Source organism: Ovis aries, chromosome 23, assembly GCF_016772045.2.
Source record: "Ovis aries strain OAR_USU_Benz2616 breed Rambouillet chromosome 23, ARS-UI_Ramb_v3.0, whole genome shotgun sequence".
NCBI classification, from domain to species: Eukaryota; Metazoa; Chordata; class Mammalia; order Artiodactyla; family Bovidae; genus Ovis; species Ovis aries.
The window spans coordinates 54,582,620-54,601,183 of record NC_056076.1 but is presented as its reverse complement, the minus strand read 5'-3'; the positions used below and the strand labels follow the sequence as shown (position 1 = coordinate 54,601,183).

The 18,564-nt window shown below is 39.6% G+C and overlaps 1 protein-coding gene across 5 annotated transcripts in view; it reads right to left on the bottom strand.

Moving 5' to 3' along the window:
- Positions 1 to 18,564, bottom strand: part of RAB27B (RAB27B, member RAS oncogene family) — a 180,025-nt gene that overhangs the window by 9,801 nt on the left and 151,660 nt on the right. For 3 of the 5 annotated variants that reach the window (XM_060405294.1, XM_042239483.1, XM_060405295.1), the window contains 4 exons: positions 11,235 to 11,310; positions 8,772 to 8,946; positions 6,965 to 7,050; positions 1,520 to 1,623 (listed from right to left, as the gene is read on the bottom strand). In XM_060405294.1, coding sequence (XP_060261277.1) covers positions 1,520 to 1,623; positions 6,965 to 7,050; positions 8,772 to 8,924 — 343 coding nt within the window. In that variant the 5' untranslated portion in view covers positions 8,925 to 8,946; positions 11,235 to 11,310. The remainder of the gene's footprint in view (positions 1 to 1,519; positions 1,624 to 6,964; positions 7,051 to 8,771; positions 8,947 to 11,234; positions 11,311 to 18,564) is intronic. The other 2 variants (XM_042239482.1, XM_012103738.3) reach the window with 1 other exon arrangement.

The following is an 18,564-nucleotide window of genomic DNA, read 5'->3' as shown; positions in this document are numbered from 1 at the left end:
GAGGATGAGATGGTTGGATGGCACCACCGACTCAGTGGACGTGAAACTGAGCACTAGCTCCTGGACAAAATGAAGGACAGGGAAGCCTGGCATGCTGCAGTCCATGAGATCACAAAGAGTTGTATACAACTTAGTGACTGGACAACAACCACAAAACAAAAAAATGTATGATATGATATGATATAATATAATATAATATATACGATGTCAGGTGGGGGCAGTGACCAAATGAAGCAGAAAGTGTCCTCAGCACACACAGAGTGATGAAGAACGGTTTTAGATGGAGTGGTCAGGAAAGCTTCTCCCAAGAGATAAATGAGGTCTGAACAAGAACTTGAAGGAGGTGAAAGAATTAACAATGGTGCAAATGGGAAAACAGAAATCAAGGCAGGAGGAAACAGAGCAAAGGCCCCAAGGCAGGACTGCGCTTTTCAGGAGAGACCTTCGTCTGGAGGCCAGTGATGGGGCCGGAGTGAGAGTCATCTACAGAGGAAGCGACGATGATGGTCTTTGCTGTTGTTTAGTTGCTAAGTCGTGTCTGACTCTTTGGGACCCCATGGCCTGCGGCACTCCAGGCTTCCATGATGGCCTTAGAGGTCAGCAAAGGACTCTGGATTTTATTCCAAGTGAAGTGGGAAACCCCAGAAGGGCTTGGAGCAGGGGGATAACATGATCAGATCTTTAAAAAAATAGCCCTCTGGCCACAGACAGCCCCGACAACTCTAGAAATAAGTAGCACCAGCCCCATGGGACTGCTAGTGTGTCCCAGTGCATTCAAAACTGGCATTTGTCATCTTAAATATGGTCTTTAGTGCTACATCCATTGTAAAGAAAGAAAAACGAAATACCACTTTCTGCCCTGACATACATCAATCTGGCTTTAATAACTGATTAGGTTAATGTGAAGCTTTATTGTGTTTAAATTGCCATGAAAGATGGAGACTTTTCTATACCAGTCTTTCTAACATCCGAACGCTTGTCCAAAAAAAGTAAAATTTCAATGTGAGCTTATTGTAAAATTTCAATGTGAGCTTATTGACAGACACATTGTATGGTATCTTCATGAGGCTGCTCTGCTCTGAAACAATTTCTCAGTTAACTGACCCCTGAGTTAATTAACTATTTAGTTAACCCATGTGCAAGGGCACACACTGTAGGTGCCAGTGTGCCTACTTGGAAAATGCCGTGCTTTCTCTGTGTCCACTCCAGGCTAGACAAAGTAGAAGTGACTGCTGGCTGAGTTGTAAGAAGTCCTTTGAGACTTACTGCCCAAGTGGAATGAATAGCCCGTCCATTGCAATCATAAAGGCCTTACGCATAGATGGCGGTTCGTCTAAGGTGTCAAAGGAAAAACCAATTCCAAGCCACTCTGGGTGAACCACACACGAGCCACCACTTTGAAGGTGACACAGGCAACTCGAAACCTGTGACTTTTTCTGGTTTCATCTTGTGAGGCCCAGAAGCACATAGAGCCGCTGGGTCCCAACGCGGCCAACAGAAGTTATTCAGTCCCACTTACTCATCCAGTTTCTGACATTTAAGAAGCTCTGTTGACTGGTGAGGTCAAACATTAATAAGAACCCCATGGCATCTCTGAAGAATGCTGTAGTGAGGCTCCGGAATCTGCCAAGAAAACACAGTGGACAGTTCGGAAAGTTAGTCGGCCGGATACTCTGATGACAATACGAACGACACTATGTCCCTTTCAGATATGAACTCTCCATGGCATCCCTCTGGATCATCCTCCCGAGTGGGCGGAAAGACTGCTGAGGGGTCAGAGGAGACAATCTGGTGGTAGGTTTAAGATCCCTTTGAGGCTTTACGTTCCACAGCAGGCACGCATGCAAGTCTGTAACCTTCAATCACACGCTTGCTTACACAGCCTCTTGGAATCCTTCTCTCTTTGGCTCACAGGCATCTTGTGGCCCACAGTTAAAATATAAGGCACTTCAGGACTGAGACTTTAACTTCTACTTTTCAATTTTCCTGTCTGTGGCCAGAAGGAAGCTTAGCACATGGCAGGCCGAAAATAAGTGCCTGTGATTATGTGCAGAGAACCACAACTTGTCAGCAGTTGGAACTAGGGTTCTTTCATAGGGAAAAACAACGTTGGCGAAAGAACACTTTTATTCACACTCTTTGGGGATAAAACATGCATGTCTCTTAAGGAGAAGGAAGAAAGACAGTGAAGAAAGGAAGAAGGAAACTTTATGATTAGGGATGCGGAGGCAAGGGCAGAGAGACTTACTAGTTGAGGAGGGAAAGTAAGAACACTCATTTCTAAGGGAGGAATTTGAAGCATACACTTCATCATGGGCAGTGTAAGTACTTGCTCTCTCTTGCTCCAACCTTCCTCACCCCAACATCCTCAGGGAACATGAAGATGCTCTGAGATCCACTTCAATGCGTGGAATGGGCAAAACTGGAGATGACACACAGGGTCCAGAGAAGCTCTGGGTTATACTGATAAAGAAGTGAAGTTGGCAACTGGTTTTAAGAAAGACACATAACTAAACAGAGAAGCAGATCCTATCCTAAATGTCCTCCTAATTTTTTGGTCACCTATTTTGGCCTATTGGTAGATTCTTGGGTTTCCTCTGGGTTCTATTCTTGATCCCTTCATCCTCTACGTACATTCACTGGGTTATTTCGTCTACTTTGCTGGTTCAGTTATCCTGGTGTATATGTTGAACCCCAAGTTTATAGGTCTAGATCTTTTCTGCCTTGCTACTTGTATGCCCAATTACTTGTTGGATATTTCCACTTGGAGGAAACTAAGGTACCAGCAACTTCACATGTTTGAAAGCAAACTCACCCTCTCTATGATTTTTCTATCTATGGCATCACCATCCTCTTTGGGTGCCACAGCCTCCTTCTCCTTCACCTATTATATACAAGCAATCAACAAATATCTCCTGACCCTCTCATTTCTCTCCACGTACCCTGCCACTACTCTAGTTTCGAGGCCATTATCTTCCACCAGGATAATTTTGGCAGCGTTCTCAACAGGCTTCCTGTCTCCAGTGTTGTTTGGGTCCTCTTGTTCCCAGATTTCTTCCTACTGATTCTATAAATCCTCTGCTAAAAAATGTTAGATGATGATACCTGGCTCTAAAGATAATGACTGAACTTTTCAATAATCCGCCAAGGCTCTGCATGAACTGACCCTTGCTCCTCTATCCAGCTTTATCTCCTGACTACCCACAGGCATGCTGAGCTTCTGTAAGTTCTTAGAAAGTTCACTCTCTCCCCTGGGCTTTCATTCACGCTGTTATTCCTGTGGGTGACCTTGCCTTCAGGCTTCCTTTACCTCCTACCCCCTTAGCCAGGAAAAGATTCACTCATACATTGTGTATGAGTATATATATTTATATATATAAGTATCACTTCTTTAGACTTTCCAATACTGCCATCTGGGTTATGGACTCCTCCTGGTGTACCGGACAGCCCCCAGCCACTCTTTGTTTTCCTGTTACTAGCCTGAAGCTTTATTGCAATTGTTGATTTGTCCAGATTCCACCCTAGATAGGCACCTCCAAGAGAAAAGAAGCTGTGTTTGTAACTCGCTATTCATTGCGTTTTCATGACTCTGAAATATTTTTTTGATGATTAAGTGTTTGCCAGATTTAGGGAAAGAAACAAAGACAGAAAATAGCAAAGGATATGAAATTATTAAGGAGTTAAATGACTTCAATAGAAACAATACTATTAATATGGAGACACAGAAAAGAGATATTTTAGTTAAGCCTATTTCCAAAATAAGATTCTTGAGTAGGATATAATCATGATGATTATGAAATACCAAAAATCTTACTCAATTTTATCCTTGTGGATTTGTCCCTACCAGTCACTAGAAGCTCCGAGATTATAGTCCTTTTATTGAATGGTTGTTTCTCTCTCTTTGGGGACTATCTGTACTCACAAAACTGTCTCCTGCTCAAACCACAAGAGTGTGGCCGTCAGCCACAATAGTCTGTTCTCTGGCCTCTCTTTAAGTGTGTGTGTGTGTGTGTGTGTGTGTGTGTGTGTGTTTCTCTTCTGAGGACAACCTACTGTGCCTTACTCCCCTCTCATTACCACAGCCCATGACAGCTACTTTAAAACATGCTTGTTGGATAGATTGCATCAGAGCAAACACTTTTGCATCCATAGCAACAGGGACAGGACACTTCTGCTCTGAGCCAGGCTCATACCCTGGATCACTTAACCCCAGGACCCTTGTGAGCCCCCGGAGTTTCCAGGGCTTTGTGCCTGTGCTTAGTCGCTCAGTCCTGTCCAATTCTTTGTGACCCCATGGACTAGCCCACCAAGCGCCTCTGTCCATGGGATTTCCCAGACAAGAACACTGGGGTGGGCTGCCATTTCCTCCTCCAGGGGATATTCCCGACCCAGGGATTGAACCCATGTCTCCTGTGTCTCCCACACTGGCAGGCAGATTCTTCACCACTGCGCCACCAGGGAAGCCTTTCCAGGGTTTACTCCATGAGTAATCTTCTTTATTTCTAGCTCCACCCGCCAACCTCATTCTGTCCCCAGAATGTGGAATGCCAGGACCCCATGAATAAACAGATCCCAGGGGCACGTGATAGCTTGAGAACTAAGAGAGGACTAAGTCTGTGCCCTGCATCCTTTTAGTTTACATAAGGGGTATAATCTTTCTCCTCCTTCCCATAATGTGACTTTTATCAATAACCACTGTCTTACATGGGTTACAGTGCCAGACGTCCTCAGGCACAGGCTTGAGGTGTGAGGCATTGTTTATCTTGTTGCTTAGCTACACTTTAATATACAGAACACAAAATTCTCAAGGGATGAATAACCTTGGTGTTAGTAAGACAATCCCTAGTATTTCCATTTCTCTCCTAGAGCAGCTGTCTTAAGGGGACAGATGAGAGAAGCCTGCCATCACACTAGGCTGACATATCGTGTGCGAAGACATATGGGAACCACATTTTCTCATATTACTTCTTCAAAAATGAATTAAATTGGTCTATAAAACATACATCTTTGTGACAACAAAACTGACATATGAACAGAGATTCCTGTGAGGAAAGACTTCAGAGGAACCAGCCGCGTTGAAGGATGCGTGTAAATGGAATTCACAGTCAAAAGAGCTCACAGAGAGGGCCCGGCACCTCTCCTGGCGTTTACACTCACTGAAAGTGAGAATGTTTTGGACTCATTTCAAAGACTGAAGTGTTTACAAGCATAAACATTGCGAGACATGTGATGCAGAATTTGGAGGTACGTGCCTTCTCTGTATCTTCTCTGACAACCTATTGCCAATTTTTGTTTCATCTAATATTGAAAAGCTGCACTAGCTTGGGGTCTTCTGTGCTTTGAAAGCTTGGATCTCAAAGAAATGTATTTTCTTCAAATCATGGCATAGCAGCACCAGCTCTAAACAATCAACACTGCCGTCTACCGTGTGTCTCTTGTCTGGGTTGCTGCACCAGAGACAAGGCTGAGAAAACAATCATGGTCTCTGTTCTTACGAAGCTCACAATTGTGTTGGGGTGAGAAGGCCACAACTGGATTGAAGAACAGCCGTTAGAGACAAAAATAAAAGATGCGCCTTATCACAAGATGTTGTTGTTCAATCACTAAGTCATGTCCAACTCTCTTGCGATCCCATGGACTGTTGTCTGCCAGGCTCCTTTGCCCACGGGTTTTCCCAGGCAAGAATACTGGAGTGGTTTGCTACTTCCTTTTCCAGGGGAATCTTTCTGACCCAGGTATCGAACCCATGTCTCCTGCATTGGCAGGCAAATTTTTATCACTGAGCCACCAGGGAAGTCTTATTACAAGGTGGTATTTAATTAATTAACTTATTTAGTTAAAGTAACTTAAAGCATGGATGGGCTTCCCGGGTGGCACTAGTGGAAAAGAACCCACCTGCCAATACAAGAGACACAGGAGACTGGGTTCCATCCCTGGGCAGGGAAAATCCTCTGGATTGCAGTGGATGGCAGTCCATTCCAGGACTCTTGCCTGGAGAATCCCATGAACAGAGAAGCCTGGTGGGCTACAGTCCATAGGGTCGCCAAGAGTTGGACATGACTGAAGCGACTTAGCATGCATGCAGCCTCCCAAGGCATGGAAGAATAGACATTGCAAGAGTTCAAGAAAGAGGGAGTTTGTTTCAGCTGGGGAGTTTGGAAAAGCCCCACCAGGCACGTGTAATGTGAGCCAGGCCTATTGAAAGTCCAACTGGAGGGTGATGGTGTGACCGAAATCATAGTAAAGTCAGTCAAATGGTACAGGATGCGTGGCTGTGTGAACACAGAAAGAGATGAAAAATATATTAACACCCTTTCCTTCAACTCACTCTTCAAGTAGCACTTGTAACAATGTTAATTTCCCACCCCAGTTCAATTAAATTCTGGATTTTTTTTTTTTAATGATCACAAAGTACAAAGACAGTGCATAAGAATTTTCACAGAGATTTCTGAAAATTTGATTTTTGCAATCTGCACCAAATGCACAATTGCTAGTTATGGTTAATTCACTACAGATAATTTATTTTTATTTGTTGATACAGATGTCTATTCTGAAACCAGGAGGAGAGCTGCATTTCCTTACATTTTTCAAGTTCACATACAGTAGTCGTACTAAAGTGGCACATACAATACCACTTCCCAGATGGCACTAGTGGTAAAGAATTCATCTGCCAGTGCGGGAGACATAAGAGACATGGGTTCGATCCCTGGGTTGGGAAGAGCCCCTACCCGAGGAAACAGCAACCCACTCCAATATTCCTGGCTGGAGAATCTCATAGTCAGAGGAGCCTGGCCTGCTACAGTCCACAGGGTCACAAAGAGTCGGACATGACTAAAGCAACTTCACACACACACATACACACACACACACACACACACACACATACACTGTACAAACACACATTGACATTAAAGTAAATTTTTCTAAGCTATTTGTAGCTAGAAACAAAATAATTCACTATTACCGCTCTTGTCCTGCAGTGTCCCAAAGCTGAAGATGCACCTTAAATGCTTTCCCTGTTGACCCATTTGGTCCCTGTGTGTTGTAAACCTGAAAGAATACAAATGTCATTAGTTTATGCTGCTTTGATTTCGTCAGCATTCAAATTCCCTGGGTTCACTCTGCGTATTTTTTCTCAATTATTATAGTCAAAGTTCACAGTGGAGAATAAATATTTGCTTTTTTTCTCCTAGAAGTTATCACATATACTCTCACTTTTAAATGTCAAGTATGGTTTTCAACACAATTTATGCATCCTGCAAACTTAAATTAGACACCTTCTGTCATTTCCTCAAGGAAGCAGCAAACAGTTGACTAAGGACCCAAGTTCTAGGTTCGAATATCAACTCTTCATTTAACTTCATAGATTTTTACTTTCTTACTGGCAAATTGAGACCCATAATCTCCTATTTTACAGAGTTACTGCAAACTTAAGTGAAATAACACATTTGAAGGAATTTTTAAAACAGTAAAATATTTTACAAGTATTTGAGTATCTTCTACTGTGGATTGGGACTTTCAAAAAGACAGCCACAAAATGCACACAGGATTGCTCAGTAAGTTTACACAGGCTATTCCAAGTCTTCCCTTTTTACCCATTTCTTCAAAGGCTCTTTTTAGAAAAGTTTAAATTTTATAGGTGATGGCCTTTTGAGTTCTTAATTTAAACCAAGTATAACAATTGTAATATTATCTAGCTCCCTTACTTATGGTTTAGTGAAAATAAAATATTTTAAAGGGAAAACTTTGCACGGACTTATACCTACATCTGTGCAGACATATGGGAGGGGAGAAGGCCCAGAAATACCCTGGAGGGATTGGGAGCAAATTTGCTAAGACTACAATATTGACAAGTTTCAGATAAGGGACAGGACATTCTAAGAAATCATGATTTAACTTCTCAATCCTCATTTTCTTTGTTTTTTTTTTTTTTTTTTCCTCCCCAATTCTTGAGGAATGAGTGAATTTATTTTTTAAGAAAGATTTTATTGGCGTACAGTTGCTTTAAAACGTTGTATTAGTTTCTAAGACGACAAATAGAGCAAAGCGAATCGGCGTTAGAGGTACCAGGGGATTTGCAGCCATGAAACGGAGCCGCCGCCATCTTGGCGCTCAAGATCACCTTGGGCGGCAGCGACTCTGGCTCCGCTTCTGTGCCTATGCTCCACGTCTCACATGTCACAATATCCTTACTCCTGTCATTAGCGTCTAGCACAGGGGAAGGAAGTGGTTGTGATTCTCACTTTAACTCTCTTATCTTGAAAAATAGCATGGGTTGGTCTCACATTCTGTTCATAAGAAGCTAGTGATTGATGGCTGAGTCTACACAAAAATAAAAAGGCAGCAGGGACTCACAGAGCTCATGTTCCAGCTATTTGCCAATCATCCTTTTAACCTCTTTCTTAAGCACAGGGAAATGAACACTTTGCTTTTATTGAGAAACTTAGATCAAGAGTTGATGGTTTTAGATAACGAATTCCTGTTTTGAAAGATTCCTTAAGAATTCATAGAAAACACACTATATAAACCCATAAATAATTTATTTTAGTTGCACTCTGTGCTTCTGGAGACAAGTGCCACTGGATTTTTTCTAAGCAAAACGTTATTTAGAGTTGAGACAGTGAAATATAATATTCAAATTGGATCAAAGTGACAGGTTATGAATTTCATGTGATAAAAGACACCTTGCAATGCAATAAACATATTTTCTTAATTCTTATTTTATATATAGGAGGATCAGCAACTGGTTAACAGTATGGTTAAAAACTTACCACACGTTTTTCCCGAAAGTCTATCCCTACTGTCGTGATGAACTTGGGATTGAATTTGTTGTCTGTGTATCGATAAAGAAATGTTGTCTTCCCTACCCCTGAATCTCCAAGGGCCAGGAGTTTGATCAGATAATCGTAGTCCCCATCGGTCATAGTGATGGTCGTGATGGTGGGCCTGTGTTGAAGGAAAAATAAGCATTTATGATGAACACTGTTTTCTTTTGGCTTCCTTCAAAACAATGTAAATTTAACTTTCAAAGTTATAAGATTGAAATGCCTCTATTCTGTGAAATTCTGAGTTAACTAGTTCAGAGCAGCCTCAGAACTAAGAACTCTCCCATGATTTCACTTAGTGCCTATCTTTTTACGTCACGTCAGGTGAAAGGGTTAGCTGCTCAGTCGTGTCTGGCTTTTTGCGACCCCATAGACTGTACCAGGCTCCTCTGTCCATGGAATTCTCCAGGCAAGAATGCTGGGGTGGGTTGCCACTCCCTTCTCCAAGGGATCTTCCCAACCCAGGGATCGAACCTGGGTCTCCTGCATTGCAAGCAGATTCTTTACCATTTGAACCACCAGGGAAGCTCTCATGTCAGGTAATATGGAGCAAAAAGCTATGTGATACCCGCCATGGATGGCCATTGTCAAGGCAATAGTAGAACTTAAAGAGTTACAGCTTTTTTTTTTTTTTTAAAACCAGTGTCCCTTCGGATCAGGAGTATGGTGCTAGGAAGATGAGTCACAGGGAGCAGAGAAGTATGTCCAAGACGATGCAGGTGTGTAGAGGGAGGCTAAAATTATATATGAGTAATGGAAGACAAAAACCTAGGGGAATATTGTGCATCTAATCCTGCAGGATGAACTTTCTGTTATGTGAATACAAAATATTCTCTCTTTAATTAAAAAATTTAACAACGAAATGACAACCTTTAAAAACATTGATTTGAAATCATTTCAATAGCCATGTTTTAAAATCTTCTGTTTTGAAATACTGAACCCTCTGTTCTTCAATGGCAAATCTGCTGTGTTTGGCAAATCTGCTGAATATTTTCTAGGCCTTGGAAAAAGAGGAAGAGCTATTCAGAGGCATAACTACAGTAATTCTGCTAACATTTCCCCTGAAGGAATATCTCTTGCCATTTCTCCCATTGCCCTAAACAACTGTCTCAGTCTTCATTTCTTCCGTTGTTACAATAATCACAGGTGCTAGATGCCAAGGGTTAATGTTAAATACAGTGGTGACACGAAAACTCCTGCTACATGCTTCTGAATTACACCACCATCCACCAAACACTCGGTGCAGTGTCTGCTCTCCAGGGTAGCAAAATGATTTGCGATTTGGTACAACGGATCTGGGTTATAGAAATGGATTTGTCATATTCTATGTAGAGAAAGGCTTATGAAGATGTCCCTGGATTAGAAACATTCTCTTCTATTAGGTGATAGGGAGGAATATTCCTCCACTTCTACAGTTCAGAAAACACTGTACTCTTCAGGAGTTCTGAGGTGATCCAAATCAAATGTCAACAACAGGCTATTCCATAAAAATTGCTACATACTTCTAATCACTTTTCTATAAGTAAGAAAATGATGCAATTTAAACAAAACTTAAAAAATTTTATATTGTCATTTTAGCACACGGTAAAACTAAAAGGTTTCAAGCCTTTGGGTAAATAATGATGAAAAAAACATTATCATGTAGTTAGCCAGCCAGAATTATTACATCATTTGGAAGATTTACAATGTTTTTACACCAGAATTTTCTAAAATTTGAACTCTACTGATGCTAAATCCTAATAAGCGTATTATGGGTGGTGGATATCTATTCTTTAATTAGTGAATGGTTTTTGAGTACAGGTACTTTGAGAGCTGCCGATTTATATTTCTGCACTAAAGCTTTCCTCTTATAACATCATCCTTTCTACACTGAGTGAGACTCTCAGGGTGGATGCTTGCTGACTACGAATGTACTCTTTTCCTTTTGTAATATCTATAGAAAGTATAATCACTGCTCAGGAAGAGGTGCCTAGCAACCATCCACAGCCAGCCTTCCCTGATCCAGGTATCTCCACTATTGATGTGAAATTCTTAGAAAATGTCTGCCCTGATGGACTGTGTAGCAGTGACTAGTTCTGCATTGGATGGTACTAAATGTCTTATCAGTACTTTTTGGTTGAAGATATTGCTGCTCCTAGTCTTTCAGAAAAATGTGTTGCTAGAGGAGATTGATGCCAAAGTTGCATAGTCCCCCCGCCCCATTTAAGGTTCTCACCACCACCATCACTCTATCTTATTCTCTCTTTCCCTTCCAAACTTGCTCATGCGAAGCTCCTCCAAGGGTGATAAAGTCTGCCTGACTAGTAGAATGGGATAAAACTGTTAATTCTCTTGGGGAAAAAAACAGATTAAATTAAAATATTCTTAGATAGTTAAGTAATTAAAGCAAAATTTTCCCCAGACACAAACCTTGATAATCAGAGGGAAGAAATTGAAGCTACTGGTTACCTAAATACAAGATAAAGTTGAGGGATACTGTGGTTTCCTGGAAAAATGAAAACAGAGTCAAGAAGATACATCAGCACATTTTAAAATTTTGCTTAAAGTCTACTATGTTTTTCACAATATTATTGGTGACAGTGTCACAAAAGGTTAAACCTTGAGCAAATCTAGTTAAATGTCTTCAACATATAGTATCAGGTCCAAAGACAAAAGTTATAAAATTCTTTTACAATTATGTGATTTTCTGAGTTCTAAAATACACGATTTTATTTCAATAATCTATCCTTGGCACAGCAAATATAACACTGCAAAGAAAAATAAAAGCCTTGAAAAGCCTTCTTTTTCCAAGAACTGGGCTAAAAACAAAGATCTGGGAAGGATAAAAAAGCTGACAAGTTTAGCAGTATTGTTTATTCCTGCACAATGACTGACAGTATTTGTAGTTCTATGAATCTAAAAGGGAAGAAAAAGCCAGAAGACTGTCATGCTTCAGGAAATGGGTCTGACTCCTCCCTACATTATCTCTGTGTCACAAACTATACTGTATAAAATTACAAAAATTAATTACAAATTACTCTGTAATCTAACTTTTGACATGGCATGCACACACTTAGAAGTTGAACAAAGATGCAAGACAATACAATATAATTTTACGTGGTGGAACATGATTAGTTGATAAATGAGTCAAACAGTTGTGCTTTTTAGTTCCAACAAAACGGTAGTTTTCATGGACTGCAAATGTCAGAGAAGCTTTTGCGGAAGAAGAAGGACTTGCATTTAACCTTACAGCATAGGGAGGAATGAGGTATGAGAGGAGATTCAGGACCATATTAATTGCCACTTACAGAATGGGACTATCGCTCCTTGCCAGCCACCTGACCTACCATGTACTTCTGCCCTGACGCCAATCTGCAGTGCATAGACGGCCTGGGGTTGCCTCCCAAACACATGCTTATTCAGAGTCAACGCCCCTAGCTAACGTGGATCAGTTCTACTGCAGCCCACACAGAATCTTTTCTTTAAGCGAAAGAAGGTGGAGATTTTGTGGCACTGAGCATAAATTCCACCTGAAATGAATGGGAAACTTGGCACTGTGGAAACAATTTATCCAGTGTCTTCAATAGACTATTAAAGAAACTGACATAGTGAGCTGGGTATAAGATAGCTTGCCTCCACGTTTCTTTGAAAAATAAATTTTATGAGTCAGTTTTTACTGCAGTGGGTAGCCATTCCCTTCTCCAGGGGATCTTTCCAACCTAGGGATTGAAACCAGCTCTGCCGCATTGCAGGCAGATTCTTTACCATCTGAACCACCAGGGAAGCCCTCACTTCATACATATATACATATAATTGTTTTACATTCAGCTTGTATTTTTTTTTTTTTAGTTCTTTTGTATTTAGTTTGGTTCCTCTTTTACAATTATGTGATTTCCTGAGTCCTAAAATATGTGATTTTATTTCAATAATCTATCCTTGGCGCAGCAAATATAACACTGCAAAGGAAAATAAAAGCCTTGATAAGCTTTCTTTTTCCAAAAACTGGGCTAAAAAAAATAAAAAGATCTGGGAAGGATCAAAAAGCTGACAAGTTTAGCAGTATTGTTTATTTCTGCACGATGACTGAAAGTATTTGTAGTTCTATGAATCTAAAAGGGAAGAAAAAGCCAGAAGATTGTCGTGCTTCAGGAAATGGGTCTGACTCCTCCCTACATTATCTCTGTGTCACAGACTACACCACAAGAGCCACAAGGTCTTTTAGACACAGAAATAGCAGTGTCTTCCTCAGAGCCTTTCATGGGACAGTGAGAGGCTGGGAGGAGTAGGGGAAAGAGTTCAAAACACCCATGAGGCTCTGTTCAATGAAGCATCTTAAAGGTAAAAGGAAATCTAAGTAATTACGTGGTCTAGCCTTTAGTTGGGGCTTCCCCAGTAAAGTGCAATGCAGTGCAATGCAGGAGACATAGGAGACGAAGGTTCAGTCCCTGGGTTGGGAAGATCCCCCGGAGAAGGGCATGGCAACCCACTCCAGTGCTCTTGCCTGGAGAATCCCATGGACAGAGGAGCCTGGTGGGCTACAGCCCATGGGGTTGTAGAGTTGGACACAAGTGAAGCGCCTGAGCACACGTGCATAGCCTTTAATTTACAGATGAGAAATCATGTGTAGGGAAGTTACATAATTTATGGGGTGACAGTTTCTAATAGCGGAAACCCCAAGACTGCTGTTCATGATTTGGAATGGCAAGTGAGTTACAAAGGTAGAAAGTAGAAATATTTTCAGTTTATGGGGGAGAGGAACTTTCTCTGGGAACATGATTTTCGTGGTCAGACTATCTCAAATGAGGTTGCCCATTTGTTCTTTCTCTCTCTCTTTTGACCCTCTTATGTTTCATTCTTGCTCAACATCAATTCTGTTAGCTCAGGAATTCACTTTCCTCGACCACTGCTAGAACCACAGAGTCCAGTATGGTGGTTGGTATGTAGGAGGAGCTCAATACACATGTGCGTGCAAGCTAAGTCACTTCAGTCCTGTCTGTCTTCACGGCCCCATGGACTGTAGCCTGCCAGGCCCCTCTGTCCATGGAATTTCCCAGACAGGAATACTGGAATGGGTTGCCATTTCCTTCTCCAGGGGATCTTCCCGACCCAGGGATCAAACCTGGGTCCTTTTAAGTCTCCTGTATTGGCAGGTGGGTTCTTCACCACTACTGCCACCTGGGAGAGGGCCAATACATATTTGTTAGTGTGTAAATCTATTTAAGCTTCTCAGAGCCACACCAGTGTGATGATTAACAATATTTATCTTTGAATAGTGGTGGAAATAGTGTCTCTCCAAGTTCAGAACATGGATTCTCCTTCCTTCCTCACCTATAAAGTGAATATTTAGATGAAATAATGACCTTGTTAATTTCCATGTCTGGCTTCCTGCGCTTATTTTTCTATTTTAAGTTGCACAAGAGTATAAAAACTTCCTCAAAACAGAATATCTTTAGAGGAACAGTTTCAAATAACCTGGGAAGAGGGAAAGGACAAAGGAATTATAATTTTTGAAAGTGAGATTTGCGTTGGCAGAGGATACATAAACTTGTCTGCTGAAGAGTTCAGAGCTCAGAGCACGGGGCTGCTCCAGGAGAGCACCCATTTGTCCATCTAACACCCACTGGCACATTCTGTTTTGCATGATGCTTGCATGGTTCTGCGGATAAGACTCTGACTTCTCTAGCAAGGAGCTTAACCAATGCTACAGATATGTGTGGATGACTACGACACAGACAGACAGACCCATGCAAACTTAGCTGGTTCCATAAATAACCACTTTAAGAACATCCTGACAAGCTACGACCTTGTGATCTGAACTTATTAAATTCATAAAAACCAACAATATTCTTAAGGTACTTCGGAAAGCTTAAAATGGTAGACAAATAAAATATCACTGATATTGCCTTGCATTCAGTGTAGATGGTTTCAATAAAATAAAACTAGCAAGCATAAAACGGACAGCTGTTGAATATTTTCTCATTTATCTTTATTTGATGGGTTTGTGTTGGGTTGCAGTAAGAGCATTTGAGGTCTGGGACTCTCCGAGCAAGCTCTTCATTATCTGAATGATAGCCTGAAGGTGGTTCTCATTAACTGACCTTGAAATACAGCTTCCTATAACCACATGCATGTCCAGGACGGTAGAGTTAAATTATGGATGGCTGGGGTACTCTAGGGACCCTCAGCCTTGCATCAGTACAACAGAAGGCATTTTCTGGAAGGAAGGAAGCTGAAGGAGAAGGGGTGTAAATTAAAAACAAACAAACATTCTCTGTAGTGTATTCTATAACATTTTGTTCTTTTAGCAAGGTTTATTAAAGATAATTTTTACTTCCATATTTCTAAGGGCTATTTAGAATTAATGGATGTGAACCTATATGGAAGATTCAAACCAAATTGCAAACAAAAATCAACATCAACTTAACTGAACAACTTTTACTTAAGTTGACAGGGGTCACTGTGTCTCCTGGAGCAATCAAATCTATTTTCAAAAACTGTGTTCATTTTGTTTCATCCTATGGTCAAGGGATATAATATAACAGAGAGAAACCAAGAATTCATTGAGCTCATGCACACTAAAAATAAAGGGCAAAAATTCTAACACAGGTCAGCCTTAAATTGTTTTTTTCCTCCATTGATATATCATTATTCTCACAAACTAAGCACACTTCTAAACCAATGAATACTTTTATTTCTCTAAAATTCTTTTTTTTTCTGTAAGGTAACATTTTTCCCTTTAGCTTAATTTTGTGGTATCTTTTGAAACTGTATGAATTTCCCTTTTACTTTTTCTTATGAGAACTTCCAAACATATACAAAGTTTGAGAGAAGAGTAGTGTACCGCCATATACTGACTGCCCAGCTTCTAAATTACCAGTACATGGCCAATTTTGTTTCATGTTTACAAAACTCTCCCTTTATCAGATTACTTTGAAGCAAATTCCAGAGCATCATAATATTTTTTTCATGAATAATTCAATATAAATCTGAAGACGTCTCAACTAAACATTGAGATTGTGCTTACCTATAGAGAAGACTGTCAAACATTTGGCTTTCTGCATATTTGATAGTTAGAAGTCATATCCTATACTGTTTTAGCCTGTGTTTCTTTTACAATGATCAAGGTCAAGTGTCTTTTCATATGGCTAAAGGTTATTTGTATTCCTTTTTGTGTGTGAATGGAAAGTTCACGTCTTGTTCAATTTTTAAAATGGGTTATTCCCCCTATTTTTAGAAGTTCTTCATGTCTTTGGGATATTAAAACTTTGCTATTTAAGTTGCAAATACTTTCCCTCATTTGTCTCTTTACTTTGCTTGTGATATTTATCCCACCCAAAAGATTTTTATTTTTGCTGTTGGTGTTTGGGGGAGGGGAAATCAAATTCTGAATGGCAGCAATTCACTCGTGTGTTCTTTGGCTACTTACATGGTTTTAATTTTATGTTTAAATATCTAGCTTACCTGGAATTAACCAAAAATGTGTTATGAAAAGTGATTCAACCATATTTTCATTGTTATCCAAATATAACTTATGTACAAATTCATCTTCTCATCACTGATTTAAGGTACTGCTTTTGATACGAAGTAAAATTTCATACCCAGTTGAGTGTATTCCTAGATTATACTTCTCTGTTCCCATAGTCTGACTGTCTCTTCATGCAGCACCAGTTTAAATATGATTATTCATAAAATGTTTAATATCTGAAAAAGTTATCCCTTTCTCATTGTTCCTCTTTTCTCAACATCTTTACAATATTAAATTTTCTTATCCCCAAACATATGTCTTCCATGTGGTCAAGACATCTACTGTGACTTTCAGGATGACTTCATGGGTTTTCTATGAAGTATTTTATTTTTTCATTTGCTTTTGTAAGGGATTCATCTGTTACTTTCTGCCTATTATTGTTTTCCTGTTTTACGAAGATTCTTGACTTCTTCATATTGGTTTTATTACCCAATGCCTTGCCAAAACTCCTTATTATTTTAGTGTTTTTTCAATTCATTATTTTGAATGTTCCAGATGTACAATTATATCATTGATTAACAGATATACCTTCCTTTCAAATTTTTATGTGTCTATTTGTTTTCTCTTATCTTTTTTCATTGGCTGATGCCTCTACTATAAAGGTAAAGAATAGTAAAGACAGTAGACATCCTTGTTTCTGATTTTAGTTTGAAAGTCTCTTGTGTTTTCCCATTAAGGAATATGCTGGCTGTTTTTAACATGAGTGGATATTGAATTTGTCAATTATTCTTTCTTTTTCTATTGAGATGATCTTCTGTTTTTTCTCCTTAGCTTAATTTTATTGATAAATTTCCCTGCAGAGCAATGCTTTATCTTTCTGAAATAAATTTCACTTATTCAGAGTGTAATATTTTTTAATGGGCTGTTAGGTTATATCACTTACACTTTAACTTTTTATCAGTTTTAATAAGTAAGATTTATCCTGTTTTTGTAATAATTTTTGCTTTTGAGCTTTACATTGTAATCATTTCATTGAGAGGATATGAAAGTTTTCCTTCTTTTTCTGTACACTAGAGTAGGTTACATATTATGGAGATTACTTGATCTTTAAATGTTTGAAAGAATTTCCATGTGAAACCATCTTATCTGGGTGGTTTTTTTTTTTTTTTTTTTTTTTTTAGGGGGAGAGGATTAAATTAGTCTCTATTTCTTCTCTGATAATTGGTCCATTTAATCCTTCTCCAGTAGGATCCATTTTGCAAAGTTATAATTTTGTAGAACATTAATTGTTTCATCTAAAAATTCAAATGTACTTTATGGAGTTGTACAAACTACTCTCAAAACGATTTTTAAAATATTCTGTTTCGATAGTCATTTTTCCACCTGACATGTCTAATTCTATATAATTGCACTTATTTGTGTAAGGCTTTAGAAAATCAGTGAAAGAAAGTACCAGTCTTATTACCTCGAGCTTATTTTAATTTTCATATTATAGCCCATTTGCTGTAATCTTGTTTTCTACTGTCATTAAATTTCTCTTAGAATGCCCAGCTCTAACCCTACTCTTTCTTTTCAACTCAAATCATATCCACACTTTCCTTGCTCTTGAGTTACTACACTTCTCCAAATTTATTCTGGTTTCTCTGCGCCCATAAGGGGCATAGAACTCTGGGGTCAAGATCCAGCAGAGCTTGAAATTCTGGACTTGAAACTGCTAAAACCCAAATTTTCTCAATGACTATTCTTAAAGCCCTGCAGCTTGCCAATAATTCTCACAATCAGGGTCAGGATACAGCTGCTTCCTGGTCTAAGACATTTTTACCTGAATTGAAAGAGCTTTTAAATCATTCTGTTTACTAATATTGGTCCATTTAGATCAATGATTTTTGTGTTTCCCTAACACTGGATCATTACAGATCAGCTGGAGCCTCCCAAACACAAAGCTATCTTGTCCCCAGTTGTAGCATCATATTGACATATGTTCTAAATGGAATATTTCTGAAAAGGACATGAGAACAATGGCCTAGCATTATCCCTGGGGCTCACATGTACCCCTGAGTAGAAATCAAACCCCTTACTGACACGTGGTTAAAAACACTGTTTAGAAAACATGACTCAAATCTCAGGGTAGTTAAAGCAATTCAGGCTTTTGGCTTTAAATGGTCAACAGGAATAAAATGGTACTTTACAAAGCTGCTGTTTCAGATTCAGAGAAACCTCTGAAGGCTTGTACTTATATTTTTTAATGCTGATAAACTGAAATCCCCCTTAAAAAAGAGAACTTCACAGCCTTCT